This window comes from Puma concolor, chromosome D1 (assembly GCF_028749965.1).
Source record: "Puma concolor isolate L17-30 chromosome D1, mPumCon1.1.hap2, whole genome shotgun sequence".
In the NCBI taxonomy this organism is placed as follows: domain Eukaryota; kingdom Metazoa; phylum Chordata; class Mammalia; order Carnivora; family Felidae; genus Puma; species Puma concolor.
This window is the reverse complement of record NC_141676.1, coordinates 95,802,076-95,819,168: the sequence shown is the minus strand read 5'-3', so window position 1 is coordinate 95,819,168 and position 17,093 is coordinate 95,802,076. Positions and strand designations below refer to the sequence as shown.

Genomic DNA, 17,093 nt, shown 5'->3' with positions numbered 1-17,093 from the left:
CTTCAGCTTCTTGCTCTTTGCTGTTTCCTGTGGAAGCACCTTTTTGAGCTGGACAGATTCCCTGGGCTCCTCTGACATGCCCCTACTTGGTTTTGTCACTGTGTTTTTTTCTGTGCAGTTCTCTGGGCTCATCCCTCCTCTGCGTAGCCTTTTTGAAAGTGTTGGCAGCGATGTCCCTGGGCTTTGATCTCTGGAGTCTCAACTTTCTGTCAAGCAGCTTCTTCCTTCCTTCCTGTAGTCCCCATGGGGTAGGGGTTGGGCTGACATCACTTCTGCTTCATCCTTCAGGGGCAATTAACTTGCATGAAAACAAGTTGCAGTGGGCTTTGTTAACAGCAAAATGTTTGCTAAGTCTATTCCAGGAAGTTGACCTAGTTGCTAGTAGTGTCTCTGTAGCTTGGGATTCTGCTACGAGCACACTTGATTAGGAGTCAGGAAGGATCACTCCTTCTATTTCTCACCTCTAAATTGGAGATAATGTTGTCTTATCTGTTTATCCCATAAAGATGTGGGGATGGAATCTGAAAGAACTTTAAAGCCAAAGATGCTACATGAATGCCATATGTTAATTACTTACAAGTGCCCTTTGAATTTCACTCAGATTGAAAAAGTACATCTCTAGGAGAGGCAACACTGTTTCAGGCAGAAATGTCTTGATCACCCAATATGCAAATAAGCTAGATGGAGTATAAAATTTTGGCAGTCCCTTAAAAGTCAAACACACTTAGATTAGACCAGGAAGGACTTTTAGAGAAATGATCTAGAACACACCCCCGTATACACTTAAAAAAAACTGAATTCTAAAGAGAATAAGGACTCTTTCCAAGGTGAGATTGTACTGTGTAGGTAGTAGATAAAAATCCCCTACAAGTCTAGGTAGATCTATGATAAAGAATCCCCCATGTGTGAGAATAGAGGAGCTTTAGTTCTGGAATAGTGCTGGGCAAACTATAGATCAATAAATATCTGTTGTAAAAGTTTTTGTTTTTTTAGTATGTTTTAATTATTTACTTTGAACCACTGTTGGTGTGCAAATTTTAAGTAATGTGTTGTGAGACACCACTTTGCACTTGGTCTATTTTTTGCACGAGCCATTCTCCATTTTAAAAATTACATAAACTCAAGGGCGCCTGGGTGGCTCAGTCGGTTGGGCGTCTGACTTCAGCTCAGGTCATGATCTCACGGTTCATGGGTTCGAGACCCGCCTTGGGCTCTGTGCTGACAGCTCAGAGCCTGAAGCCTGCTTCGGATTCTGTGTCTCCCTCTCTCTCTGTTCCTCCCCCACTCATGCTCTGTCTCTCTCTTAAAAAATAAATAAACATTAAAAAAAAATTTAAAAATTACATAAAATCAGTATCAGGTATTTCAGGTTGTACTTATTAGTACCTTTTCCTATTATAAGGATACGATTTCCTACTTTTCCTATACTTCTTCATGATACAGATTTTAAGTCAGTTTTGGGGTTCTGCTAAGAGAGAATTCTACATATAGAAAGAAGGTGGAAGGAATTTAAGACTCCAAACACTTCTTCGTCCCCCTGTCAAAGGGGACGTTTTAAGTTCTGTGATATTCCTGATAGGAATAAATAGTTACATAGAATAATACGAGGCAAAAGAATACTTGATCGCAAATTGGGGCTTTGGTTCTAAATTCTGGTGTGGATCCTTGGCCTTGGAATGTCAGGAAAGATATTTAATGTATATTAGGGAGCCTACGTGGTGGTTTTCGCACTCCACAACTCCTTTTCTTCACAACTGATTTTCTTTATGGATGGGGTCATAGAAGATCTCTGCAGGGGAGGGGGGGTGGTGGCAAATTCTAATATAAGTAACAACTTATGGGGAGGGTCTAAGAAGTTGGAATCTGCATATTTTCTTTGTTTTAATAATTGGTTTAAAGTTTATTTTTATTTATTTGGAGAAAGAGATAGAAAGCGAGCAGGGGAGGGGCAGAGAGAGAGGGAGACAGAATCCCAAGTAGGCTCCACACCATCAGTGCACGTCCTGACGTGGGGCTTGAACTCAGGAACCATGAGGTCATGACCCGAGCCGAAATTAAGAGTTGGACGCTTAACCCACTGAGCCACCCAGGCACCTCTCTCCTGAAACTTCTGTGATTCCTTTCCTTGATTTTCTTTTGTAAGCTTACCAAATATGTGTTCATTCCTATTTTGAACTTTGTATCAGTGGAATCATCCAGCAGTATTCTTACCTAAAAATGATGCTTTTGAGACTCACTGATTTTCATGACTTGCTTTATTTGTCTTTTTTTTCTTACTTCTGTGGTATTTCTTTTATGAACAAAGCACATTTTTCTTCTCTCTCTCCGTTCACACTCTTCTCTTTCCAAACAGCACTTGAGTTGTGAATATTTTTTTTTCTACACGTAAGCAGAGCTGTATATGTGATAGGGAACACATATGTACAAATCTATGTAGGTCCCTGGAGAGGCACTGCTGGGCCACACAGTATACAGATTTGTAACTGTATTGAAAATCTAGCATTCATACCAATATTCATGTTAACTAGGAGAGTGAGAGGGCTCTTGCGGTCTACATTCTTGCTAGTACTTGGTATAGACACAGTTGTCACATTAAAAAAAAAATCCTTATTTAATTTTGAGAGGGGGGGAAGGGTCGGCGGGGGACAGGGGATCTGAAGCAGGCTCTGTGCTGACAGCGGTGAGCCCGATGTGGGACTCGAACTCATGAACCGTGAGATCATGACCTGAGCAGAAGCCAGAGGCTTAACTGACTGATCCACCCAGGTGCCCCACCGTTGACACATTTTAAAATCTAATCTTGAAAGTATGAAATTATATGTTATCGTAGCTTTAACATGCATTTCCCTGATTACTAAGGAGGTTGAGCATGCTTTCCTTGGTTTTTTTTCAACCTTTCAAATTTTCCATTTTTCTGGAAAGCGTATGTGCCTTTTGTCTATTATATTTATTTGTATTTATTTTTACTTCTTGCTGTATATATTTTTCTGTATTACAACTACTAATACTTTTTATTTTCTCTTTAGTTTATGTATAGTATTTTCTCTTAAGATGTAATTTACCCCTTCTCTGTCTTTAGGATGTTTTCGATAATTCAACCATAACAAAATTAAGAATTTTTACTTAGTTCTTGTGTCTTTTTTTAAGTGTTTATCTAAATTCCAGTTAGTTAATAAACAGTGTAATGTTGGTTACTAAACAGTGTAATGTTGGTTTCAGATGTACAATTTAGTGATTCATCACTTATGTACAACACACGGCACTTATCACAAGTGCCCTTCTTTTTTTTTTTTTTTCCAACGTTTATTTATTTTTGGGACAGAGAGAGACAGAGCATGAACGGGGGAGGGGCAGAGAGAGAGGGAGACACAGAATCGGAAACAGGCTCCAGGCTCTGAGCCATCAGCCCAGAGCCCGACGCGGGGCTCGAACTCACAGACCGCGAGATCGTGACCTGGCTGAAGTCGGACGCTTAACCGACTGCGCCACCCAGGAGCCCCACAAGTGCCCTTCTTATTCCCCATCACCTTACTATCCAGCAGTTTCATTACTAGGTATTTACCCAAAGAATACAAAAAAATACTAATCCGAGGGGAAACATGCACATTGATGTTTATGGTAGCATTATCTATAATAGCTAACTTATGGAAAGAGCCCTAATGTCCGTCGACTGGTGAGTGGAAAAAAGAAGAGGTGGAATAAATATATGCAAAATTTATACTTATATAAATTTATAGATAAATTTATAAATAAATAAATAAGTAAATAAATAAATAAATAAATAAATAAATATATTCAGTCATAAAAAAGAATGATATTTTTGTGTCTTTTAAAAAGAATTTTTTCTACACCATGAATTTATTTATTCCAAGTTAACTTTTATCAGGGGACAGGTACTGTTTTGGATCACGGTTATTGGGTAACAATTTAACTTTAGTGGCTGTGCACCCACAGACTCAGAGGCTACTTTGTCGGTTTTCTATATGGGTAACATCGTGCCAATAGGAGCTGGTGAGTGAGAAATACAAGATAAAATCCAGATGCCCTGCAAATTTATATGTGTACCACGCCGTGAGAGGAAAACCTATGGAAACAAACTGCCACGTCAGTGACATTTCTGGCCATCTAGTTGCCTTGGGGTGAGTTAGGCTAGTCTACAAAATCTGTTCCAGTTTTGACAACGTTCAGGAATGTCAGCTTGTACTGTGCTCACTTTTTTATTTCATGTTACTCCAGAAGTACCGAATAGGTAGTTCAAAGCCTCTGTATGATGTACTGACATAGGATGAAGGATATGAGTTCCCTGGTGTTCTTATTTCCACCTGGAGGGTTTCATTTTCTTGACACATTGCATGATGAATAATATTTGGTGTGTCATACAATACAAAATTGTGGAATTACTGGCTTTTCCCCCCCTGCTGAAAAAATATTTGCACTAACGCATAGGGCAGTAAGTTTCTTTTTTTTTTTTTTTTTTGTTTATTTATTTTTTTGGGACAGAGAGAGACAGAGCATGAACGGGGGAGGGGCAGAGAGAGAGGGAGACACAGAATCGGAAACAGGCTCCAGGCTCTGAGCCATCAGCCCAGAGCCCGACGCGGGGCTCGAACTCACGGACCGCGAGATCGTGACCTGGCTGAAGTCGGACGCTTAACCGACTGCGCCACCCAGGCGCCCCTAGGGCAGTAAGTTTCTACTTTGCCTTCTTCCTCAGACAGTGAATCTCGATAATTCTAAGGAATGCCTCTGCATATAACAACAGTCAGAGGTAAAAATTAATCATAAACGACTGCAGCATTAATTGGCAAGATCAATACCTGTTCGTGTCTTGCAGAAATAACGGTGTGATTCACCCCATTGGCGGCATTGACATTCTGAATTTCCTGATAAGAAAATGTGTTGAAGAAGACAGAAGTCCTAATGTTAGCTACCACCTCACAGTCAGTTGCAAAGTAAGTCTGGTACCTTCTACATGTATTTCTACAATGCTTTTGTGTGTGTTTATTTCCATGTTTTACTTTCCTCTCCTCTATTTTTATATTATATTATTACTCCATTATTATATTTAAGACGTATTCGTGGCGATTTTACCATTTTGCCCATAGGGCACACCACGTTGAGTTAGGATTGAACTGACATCACTCAGAGATTTCAGATTTGGATCTGGATGAAATAAATGGTGATATATCAAAATGGCTCCCTCTGTGAAGGGAGTGACCTTAGGAATACAGTTGCACTGTATTAAGTGCTGACATTGTGTGTAAAATAGGAAGGGAAGGAGGTACACAAATGGCGTGCGGTCAGTGTGGCGGACAGTCATGGATCTTTTCTGGAATACTTACTTGTTCATATATTTTGGCTGTGTGTCATTTAAACTCTCTTCCTGGAAGTGGGCCTGCATTTTGCTATAGAAACAGAAATACCAGAGGCTTTCCCATTCCTTCTAGCAGATATGGAACATGGACATGGGATGTAGACTTGGCCAATGAGATATACCAACCTAGAGTTGGGTCAGAAGCAAGGACAACAAAAGGCACATACAAGAGAGGATGATTCAGATGATGGGCGTGACAGGATTAGCAACGTAGAATTTTGAAAGGCAGGGCGACAGCATCCCACGGTGTGTCAAGGGGTTTACGTCTATGGTGATGGTAAGGTCCTGTGGACGAACCCCCCATGGAAATGTCAGTGGACTGTCATCACATATTTATTAGGTATGAATTTGAAATAATTCTGCCTGGCCTTCCTGTCCCTTGTTCCACTTTCAAGTTTGATTCTTTGGCTTTCTAGGCATTTGTTACATGAGTGTGGGTGGGGAAGAGAATGTGTTTTAATGTAAAATATTATTATAAATTCATAAATTTATATAAATATAAATTTTTGTTTAGCTTGCCTTTTTTACTTAAAATATATAATGTTGACATCCCTACAGGTCAGTAGATTAAGATCCAATTCTTTTATTTTCTGTTTTTGTTTTAATGTTTATTTATTTTTGAGAAAGAGAGAGAGAGAGCGAGAGCGCACACACACACAAAAGTGGGGGAGGGGCAGAGGGAGACGGAGAAAGAGGATCCAAAGCAGTCTCTGTGCTGACAGCAGAGAGCCCAATGTGGGGCTTGAACCTTTGAACTGGGACATCATGACTGGAGCAGAAGTCAGACGCTCAACTGACTGAGCTGCCCAGGTGCCCCTATTTTCTGTTTTTTATGAAGATAATAATGAATATAACTTTAAAGTAATTAGATTACATCAGATATGCCATATTATTATTCTTATTTTTAATTTTTTTGTGTGTTTTTCAACAAACTCTCAACTTCTCAACTCCAGATTAATAACCTCACTTATATCCTTCCACTCCCTTCTGCATGTCCCTGTATTATACAATGTGATTATTTGCTTTACCAAAGCGGCATGCTGCTAACCGTACTCTGTGCCTCATGTTCCCCCTCCCCACTGAAAATGTCCCTTGCAAGTTCCTCACAGTTAACTGGTGTGGTTGAAATTCAGTCTTTTAGTAGCTGCTTAATGTTTCATGATGCAGCATTATCATGATTTATTCTCTTTAGGGATATTTTGGTTTTCAATTGTGTCACCACTACAAACCATGTATCAACACACATGTTTGAATAAAGACCCTTATATACTGGTGCTTTTATAATCATGAATAGACTCCTGGAGTGGAATTACTAGAATTAAGAGTATATATAATCTTAAATTCAGTAACTACTGTCGTATTGCTTTCCTAAAGAAGGTACTATAATTATACAGATTTGTGCCAACTCTATGTGTAATGAAGCTTTTTCTTTTGTCTGAGCCAACAGTAGATGTTAATGTTAGTAACTTGAATTTGCTATCTTAATTTGTAAAAGTTCAGACAAACCAATAAGAAAAAGACTATTACCTTAAAAGAAAGAAATCAATAAAGTTCAAGAAAAGCTAATTTACAAAAGAAGATACACTTCAATATACCGTGTGTTTACACATGCTTATAGAGACAATAAAAGTTATGATAGCAATGCAATCTATTAGTTACACAAGTGGGAAATAGTTACATATCCTTAGGTATTTCCTTGGCAAAGTCACTCTAAAACTTGAAACAATAAAAAAAGTTTAGAAATTGATATATTTTAAACACACCTCAAAAAGATAGTGGAAGAGAGAGTTGCATTCAGATGGAGAGTGTAGGGACAGGTGGTGACCATTTATGGATTCTGGACAATTTTAAGTTGAGAGTCAGCAATTGTGTGTTTATCTGCATCACTATTGAGGGAAAAAGTTAATTGGGTCCTCTTCCCTTCCTCTTAAGTATAAATGCTAGTTTCAGAGAGACATGAACTCATCTCAGGAGGGTTCAAAAAGCAAACACAGTGGGAAATATATTAAAAACAATTGTTAAAAACCTTTGATTAGTTTCTTGTTTTTCTGCTCATCAAGGTAACCTGAAGACCCAAGAGGAGTCTCCGCCCCAGAGATCTTGAATCCAGTTAAGTCCCTACCCATCTAGCCTTGTTAGTTTCCATTCCCTGTGCTTGAACCAGTTGGGTCCTTGAATAGAAACGAGCCACTCTTTCTCACCAAGGAATCACAGGTACCTCTGTTCTTTGAGTAATGGCTTGCAAACTACTTCCTTGACACAGATAGTGAAAAACTTGAAGAAAAAGCACAGGTGAGTTTTGTACTGAAATGAATCACATACTGTAAGGTGAGTTCTTAAAAAAGCAGATTTCTCTTAGTCTCCCTGCCTTCCCTTGTGAACTTCTGCTGAGAGATAAGATGCTTGGGGATGGTTAAGACAACCTTCTACATTGGATTATCAAGTCTCACTTTGTCACAATCTCTCTCTATGTCTCTCTGTCTCTCTGTTTCCCCTTTCCCTGTCTGTCTCTCTCTACACACACAAACAATTACTAATTAAAGGCCTACAAATAGGAACCAAATTGCTGCAGCATGGACGAAGAAGTCAATATTGACACCTCTAATCGATAGTCATGCCTTAAATCTCAGGCTACTCTGCAATTCACCTGATGAAAAGGTTCATATTTCATCTAATCTGAATGTGGAGTTACCCAGGTTACGTGATCCCACTGGTAAAGTAGAAGTGTCAGATCTATTAGTACCATTTTTTGAATTCTGATATCCATATAGATGATTATGATAATTCTGTCACTGTTATTTATTCTTTTTTTTTAATGTTTATTTATTTTTGAGACAATGCGAGGGACAGAGTGCAAGCAGCGGAGGGGCAGACAGAGGGAGACACAGAATCTGAAGCGGGCTCCAGGCTCCGAGCTGTCAGCCCAGAGCCTGATGCGGGGCTCCAACTCACGAACCGCGAGATCATGACCTGAGCCGAAGTTGGACGCTTCACCGACTGAGCCACTCAGGCGCCCTGTTATTTATTCTTTTATTTGAAAACTATGTTTCCAAGTTTGTTTTGTGTGTATGGTTGACACACAGTGTCACAGTGTTTTCAGGTGGACAACATCAGGATTCGGCTTCTCTATACTTTGTGCTATGTTCACAAGTGCGGCTACCACCTGTCATCATACAACACTATTACAATACCATCGACCGTATTTTATTTTATTCCCATGACTTATTCATTCCATACCTGGAAGCTTGAACCTCCCTCCCACTCCCACTCTCGTTCATCCACGAAAATTATAGCTTTGATGTAGCTTAAGCCACGTTGTCTAGACACAGGATACGTTTTGTCTAAACTTGGCTGAGAACAGAGATCCTGGCTTATTTCATATGGTAAAGGCAGTTTCATAGTCTTTTAAAAAATGTTTATTTATTTATTTTTATTTTTAAATGTTTATTTATTTTTGAGAGAGAGAGAGAGAGAGAGAGAGAGAGAAGCAGAGTGCGAGTGGGAGAGGGGCAGGGAGAGAGGGAGACACAGAATTCGAAGCAGGCTCCAGACTTCGAGCTATCAGCACAGAGCCCAACATGGGGCTTGAACCCACAACTGTGAGATCATGATCTCAGCCAAAGTTGTATGCTTAACCAACTGAGCCACCCAGGTGCCCCTAGTTATTTATTTTTGGGAGAGGGAGAGAAAGCAAGAGAGAGAGTGAGTGAGCAGGGGATGGGCAGAGAGAGAGAGAAGGAGACAGAGAATCTGAATCAGGTTCCAGGCCATCAGCACAGAGCCTAATGTGAGGCTCAAACTCACCAACCATGAGATCATGACCTGAGCTGAAGTCAGACGCGTAGCTGACTGAGCCACCCAGGTGTCCCTCCTAGTCTTTTCTGAAGAATGATTGAAAATAATCCTGAACTCAACACTAATTTGGGCTAAATAAAAAACATCATTCATGCCTCACTTTTCATTGTACAGAATCCCAACTTTTCTTGACATCAAGCTGACATATCATTTCCTCTGGTGTTGGTTCTGTTCTTCCTCTTTCAGGTAGTAGTTCTTAAGTAAGAATCATATACTTGATGGAGATGTCTTCTCTTATAAGGGTGTTGCCTGAATTTATGGGTATGAGGAGTGGAAGATGGAGAGAGGGATATTATCTCTAACAAAACCAAATTAGAAAATATCTGGATATTTAGGATGAAAGAATATATGTTAGAAAACTGCCAGTGGCAAAAGACATGAACAGACACTTTTCCAAAGAAGACATCCAGATGGCTAAGAGACACATGAAAAAATGCTCAAATCACTCATCATCAGGGAAATACAAATCAAAACCACAGTGAGATACCACCTCACACTTGTCAGAATGGCTAAAATGAAAACTCAGGAAACAACAGATGTTGGCGAGGATGCAGAAAGAGGGGAAAATTTTTGAACTGTTTGTGGGAATGCAAACTAGTACAGCCACTCTGGAGGACAGTCTGGAGGTTCCTCAAAAAATTGAAAATAGAGCTACCCTATGACCCAAAAATTGCACTACCAGGTATTTATCCAAAAGATACAAAAATGATGATTTGAAGGAGGATGTGTATCCCAAAGTTTATACTTGATCTTAGCCAAAAGGCCAAGAAGCGATTGTGTATCCCAAAGTTTAAAGCAGTACCATCAACAATAACAAAATTATGGGAAAAGCCCAAATGTCCATCGACTGATGAATGAATTAAGAAGATGTGGTATATACATACAGTGGAATATTACTCAGTGATGAAAAAGAATGAAATCTGGCCATTTGCAACAACGTGGATGGAACTAGAGTGTATTATGCTAAGAGACATAAGTCGGTCAGAGAAAGACAAATATCCTATGATTTCACTCATATGTGAAATTTAAGAAACAAAACAGATGAACATAGGGGAAAGGAAGGAAAAATAAGATAAAAATAGAGAGGGAGGCAAACCATAAGAAACGTTTAAATACAGAGAACAAACTGAGGGTTGATGGAAAGAAGAGGGGTAGAGGATGGACTAAATGGGTGATGAGCGTTAAGGAGGACACTTGTTGGGATGAGCACTGGGAGTTATATGTAAGTGATGAATTACTAAATTCTACTCCTGAAACCATTATTGCACTACATGTTAACTAACTTGGATTTAAATTTTAAAAAAAGAAAAAGAAAAAGAAAATTGCCAGTGGATTCTGTTTGGGAGAACACATATGAATTTTATCTTCTTAGAGCCTCATAAAAGGATCGTCTAGTGTGAGAGAAGTGTTGAGCCAGCAGTGTACAAGGCTTGGTGCCTTCTGGATCGTATGGAAGATTGTAGGGATGTCCATGTCATGGAGTTGAGTTTCTCAGTCTCCTCTGAGGAAAGTCCCTTTACAAGCAGGTGATGGTGGTAGTGAGACACCAGTCCCAATACCAGCGATGAAATGTTCCTTAAAGATCTAGTTTTGAAATTGAGAAATCTCTACAGTAGCAAGAGAATTTAATTTTCTCTCCTATTCCTCCCTCTTGATAGATAGATAGATGATAGATAGATAGAGATAGGTAATTCTGCATTACAAGGCAACAATGTTGTATGATTCATTATCATTTTTTGAGCAGGTATCAAGTGTCAGACACTTTATTAATGACTTCGCATCTATTGTCTTATTTAATACTTGTAATTTCTCAGCTGGGATTACTATTGCCAGATTACCTATAAGGATCCCAGAGATTTGTTCAGCCATACCGAACGTAGATTTTGAAGCATGCACTGCTATCAGTGTTAAATTCTTGGTTCTTTAAGTTTCCCCATGGACTCTGGGGAGAAAACAGAATTCCGAAAGGCTCCCCAGATTGCTGTCCCCTGTGTACATTCCCTGCTAAATTGCCTCCCTTTGAGTGTGGGTGAGACCCAAGGCTGTGATGGCATATCACTCTTGATGCATTCTGTTACCTCACACTTTTGTCACAGCGAACTCAAGAGAACTTCTACTGGCTTTGAAGAAGTAAGCTGCCAGGGCGTTATCAGATGGCCAGGTGGTTAGGACTTGAGGTTGGACTCTAAGGCTGAGAGTAATGATCCCTGCTAATGGGCATCAGGAAAGACAGAGACCTCAGTCCTAAATGTGCAAGGAACAGAATTCTACCAACAACCTCCATAAGCTTGGAAGCGGATCCCAAGCCTCTCATGAGATTGCAGACTCAGCTGACATCTCGATTTCAACCTTGAGCAGAACACCCCACTCACCTGACTAAAACACTGTAAGAATGGACATTTGCATTGTTTTGTGCTACTAAATGGGTGGTCATTTATGAAACATAAATAGAGATTGATACAATGGGTTTCTCTGACTTTCTACTGCATACATCTGTGTGCACCTTCCTTTGTGTGCGTGTGGGGGGGAGAGAGGATGATGATGGATCATTCTATCATTTTTACCAAATAAGTTTTGTAACAGGCAAAGTTGAGGTTAACTTTAGGATGATCTACTATGGATGATGCAGTTGCCACATGAAAATGGGTTTTCAGTTTTCAATGAAATGCTGGGTGCTTTCTCTCTATTCTTTAGGGAGAGGTGCCAAAGGTGTGGAAAATGAGAAACATGAGCGTAGTGACAACGTTCATCCTCACGGGTCTTCCCCATGCACCAGCACTGGACATCCCCCTCTTCGGAATCTTCTTGGTGATTTATGTACTCACTGTGGTGGGGAACCTCCTCATCCTGCTGGTGATCACGGTGGATTCCCACCTCCACACTCCCATGTACTATTTCCTGGCCAACTTGTCCTTCATCGACATGTGGTTCTCCACCGTCACTGTGCCCAAAATGCTGATGACCTTGGTCTCCCCGGGAGGTGGGGCCATCTCCTTTCACAGCTGTGTGGCCCAGCTCTACTCCTTTCACTTCCTGGGGAGCACCGAGTGTTTCCTCTACACAGTCATGTCCTACGACCGCTACCTGGCCATCGGTCAGCCGCTCAGGTATGCCAGCCTGATGGGTGGGAGAGCGTGTGCCCTCCTGGCCACCACCACGTGGCTCAGCGGCTCTCTGCACTCTGCTGTCCAGACCACACTGACCTTCCGCTTGCCCTACTGTGGGCCCAGCCAGATCCAGCATTATTTCTGTGACGGACCACCCATCCTCAGACTGGCCTGTGCAGACACGTCCATGAACGAGAGGGTGATCTTTGTCAACATCGGGGTAGTGGCTTCGGGCTGCTTTCTCCTGATAGTGGGGTCCTATGTGTCCATCGTCTGTTCCATCCTGAAGATCCACACCTCCGAGGGGAGGTGCAGAGCCTTTCAGACCTGTACCTCGCACTGCATTGTGGTCCTTTGTTTCTTTGTTCCCTGTGTTTTTGTTTACCTGAGGCCAGGCTCCAAGGATGCTGTGGACGGGATTGTGGCAGTTTTCTACACTGTGCTGACTCCCCTTCTAAACCCTGTGGTGTACACCCTGAGGAACAAGGAAGTGAAGAAAGCTCTATTGAAGCTTAAAGGCAAAGTAACATAGTCTCAGAGAAAATAAACACTGGAAAGTAGATGTGCCTGTTGAAAAAAGTAGTAGTATAATTTAGTCATCACCATGAAATTTATTACATGTGTAGTTCAGTGTTAAATGTTGTCCAAAACCATCTACTCAGCAATATTTGTTTCATGGATTTGTCTGAGGAATTTTCAAAAATCACAATTAAATTTTTGTTTATGATGAACATGCTTAAATTTTGATCTATCAATGCATGTCTCTGTAAAAGGTTTATCTTTTTTTCCATTTCATTGAGATACAATCCATATACCATTGTTTTTGCCTTCTTAAAAAAAGTTAAGTATTCTGGTTGGCTGTTGGACACACAGGGTTGCATTAGGTCACATGCCTAAGTCTATAATATGCTTTTTTTTTTTTTTTTTTTTTTTTTTGCTGAAGTCTTCTGTACACAACAATTTACAATCCTGGGCATACCATTCAAGGACAGCAACAAATATCAGCATCACTTACTCATGGTTGCAAGGGTGCAACTAACTGCTTTCTCAGTCTTGTTAGTGGCTGTGTGTGTGTGTGTGTGTGTGTGTGTGTGTGTGTGTGGTGTGAGGGTGTCCCAGTGTGACCACCCCTCTTCCTGGTACATCACAACTGTGCTAACCATGCCCATACTACAAGAGTTCTAAGCTCAGAGCAGCTCATTATCTCCCTAGGCGGGTCTGCCAGGACAGGCTGTGGTGCTGACGTGCTCTTCTCAGTGACTGCGAACAGTCTTCACCTTGTGAGAGCCCTGCAGTTTCCCTGGTTGGGTGAGGCAGATGAGGATGAAGTTAAGGGCAGAAACCACTCGTCTCCGTCACATACTCTGACCTTGAATTCCTGTGCTAGCTGACCAGATAGTATTGGATAGCAGATAGATCAAACCATTTGATGCTGGATTCTTTTACTGCAGCTGGTGGCTGCTGGTCATCTGCCCAGGTAGCTGCCTCTCCTACCATCCTAGGGTCTTGGAAATTTAGCTGCACCAAACTACAAACTGCTTTAGGACAGGAGCACCCCACATTGCAGGCTGGGGCCAGTGATGTTTCCGGTGTAAAAGGTAGAAAAGTGAAAATATATTTAAGGAACGTGTCATCATGGGGTTTCAACATATTTCTTTTCCAAATCAGGAAAAAAGTCTAGGGAGGACAAAACACTGTAAAAGTACTTAATGTCGAGCTACATAGTTCATACTTGTGGGCTTCCACATATAACGGATGAAATGCTGTATTTGCATCCAAACAAAAACAAATATTGGCTCACATGAGTTTGGAAATAATTTTATGCTCTGTACCTCAATTTTCTATCTCAAAAAAAAAAAAAAAAAAGACTCTCTCTCGGGGAACCTGGGTGGCTCAGTTGGTTAAGCGTCTGACTCTTGATTTCAGCTCAGGTCATAATCTCATGGTTCATGGGATCATCGAGCACAGAGTTGAGCTCTGTGCTGATAACGTGGAGCCTGTTTGGGATTCTCTCTCCCTCTCTCTGAGCCTTCCCATGGGTGCTCTCTCTCTCTCTCTCTCAAATAAAATTAACATAATAATAATAAAGACTTCAAAATACTGTTATGAGGATTAAATGAGATTAAATAGAAGTGGCTTGAGTGACACTGATTCATAATAAATTCTTTTTTTAAGTGTTTATTTATTTATTTTGAAAGAGAGAGGGCAGGGGAAGGGAATTGAGAGAGAGAAAGAGAGAGAGAGAGAGAGAGAGAGAGAGAGAGAGAGAGGGAATCTCAAGCAGGCTCCATGCTGTCAGCGCAGAGGCTGATGTGGGCTCAATCTCACGAACCGTGAAATCATGACCTGAGCCAAAATCAAGAGTGGGACACTTAACCAACTGAGCCACCCAGGTACTCCTGATTCATTACAAAATCTTAACTAAAGTCCTCAAATTCAATCCTGGGGCCACCAGCCAGATAGCCTGATTCTCAGAATTATTCTCTACACAAATTGTTTTCATGATTCCCAGCCACTGAAATAGTATTTTTGAAGACGCATGAATGTTGCTTTCTTTAAATCACCTTAAATTATACATAATAAATTACTGTAGCTAATTGTGGACAATTTAATCATTCTGATTAATTAACTATTTTCATAAATGTGGTACTCCTATGTTTACTATTTTCAAGGAATTTAACTGTAGGAAAATACTTAAAGGGTTAAAATGATAAGAAATGAAAAAATATATATAATAAATGAAATTATTCTAGAATAATTCAGAGGCAGAAACAGTAAACAATATTGAGCTTGGGATATACTAGATACTTCACAAATTAATCATTTAATTTATTAAATGAACTCTATTGATGTGGGAAACAAAGGCAGAAATTGCAGATAAAATTAAATTTCTGTATAACCTGCAGCCCATTGACAAATACTTGAGGCAGACAGAGTAAAACATTTCTCCAGAACTCCCTACTGTCTTGATGCTAATTCTTTGCTAGAGGGACAAACAGCCTTAGCTTGACAATATCTGGGCCTCTAGGAGCCTGTGAGCCTTCTTTAGCATATGCAAATCTCACTGGAAACTTCCCCCGAACTTTACTTCCCCCAACTCCATAGTATATAACCAGTGTCTCCTGATGGTCTCTGGGCAGCTCTTTCTGACCACGGGTCCTGTCCCTGTGCTTTAATAAAATCACCTTTTTGCACCAAAGACATCTTCAAGAATTCCTTCTTGGCAATTGGCTCCGGACCCCACGAACCCCACTGTCACCCCAAAATATTCTCAGCATCTGTGAGATAGGTTCTGTTATTATATACATTGAGAAAATAAAGAAGGTTAACTTACTTGGTAAAATTCACACACTAGCAAGGAATATGGTTTAATTTCAGACTATCTGGCACTAAAGCCCATTGGTGTTAAATTCTACTATACATTATGATCGCTAATTTCAGGAACTTTCCATTTTGTGAGGAACAGAGCAATGTCAATGAACATCAATAATTACTAGAATCACAAAACAGATTTTTGAATAGTTATGTACATTTTCTATATCCAATGTAGGATTTTTTAAGAAGCTACATTTTCCCTCATTGACTATGAAAAGTGCATTATCTACCCTACCTCCACCTAACTGAGGTTGTAAGTGCTTCATCGCTTGATATCATTCCATCTGTTTATTTACGTATTCCACATTAAGCTGTGGATTCCTCTAGGAAAAATACTGTCATAGCTCTGTAGTAATCTGCTGACATAAATCTTGGTCTGTTTTCTTTAGAATGTTCTCCCTGCTACAGACCTGTTCTATTTCCAAATATTTACTTTTTGAGGGACCCAGCTTCTGATCCGCACTCATAATATTAGACATCATTCTTAAACAGATGCCTTCTTTCCCTCCATGCAGTTCTACCTTCTTTGTTCAAGTCCCTGATAACTTTAGTTCATTTGATCTTTCCATTTGGAGTTAAAGCTATTACATCAAACTTCGCATATCCAAACCAAAACTTTTTTTTGCCTCTTCTTCAACATTTGTCTCTCTGTGGTATGATTGGCAACATAAAAGCTACCCCGAAACTCGAAGGTTTTCCTATAGTCTCTGCTCATATATTTATTCATGAAATTGAAAAAGGGGTAAGAGAAGAAATGGAGAAAGATGATGGAGGAAAGATGGCATGAGAAAGCTCTGAAAAATAAAGAAAAAATGTTGGATAATTTTAATATTCAATAATGAATCATTTACATTATCAAATAATAACTGGGACAACCTTATTTTGTAAATATTTCATTGTTTTGTGATTATGCCCCAAGAGCTATTAGGACTGTTTTTAAAAGGGGGGAAATGAAAAAAAGAATAAAATACTGGAAAATTGGTGTTTGCATTCCACATAATGAATAATGAAATCTGAGCAAATTTCTCATCACATTGACCCACACTCTGCTGTATCCTCTTAGGTTTTTCCTCAAAATAGCAGCTCTGCAGTATTGAACTTGTGTATTGAGGCTCGTTCTTAGTGATGTCATTGCACTGCTAACCTGAATTTTTAAAATATTGTTTGGTAATAGCATGATGTGTCTGATTGATTCCTTGAAGCTATATTTTCTGAGTTTACTGGTAGTTGAACATGGTCTCTATTATAGAAGTAGCAGCTCAGTTGGAAGAAGTAAATAACTAATATAGAAAGAATCTTGCTCAAATCTGGAATAAACAGGGTGACTTTTTAATCAATCAATCAATCAATTAATTAATTTTGAGAGAGAGAGAGAGAGAGAG

The 17,093-nt window shown here is 40.0% G+C and overlaps 1 protein-coding gene across 1 annotated transcript; it reads left to right on the top strand.

Annotated features, from left to right (window-relative positions):
* The first annotated feature begins 11,947 nt into the window (after window positions 1-11,947).
* On the top strand, window positions 11,948-12,883 carry LOC147576894 (olfactory receptor 10G9-like). The gene is given in 1 exon segment (XM_086676382.1): window positions 11,948-12,883. A coding segment is annotated over 1 exon segment (936 nt).
* The last annotated feature ends 4,210 nt before the right edge of the window (window positions 12,884-17,093 follow it).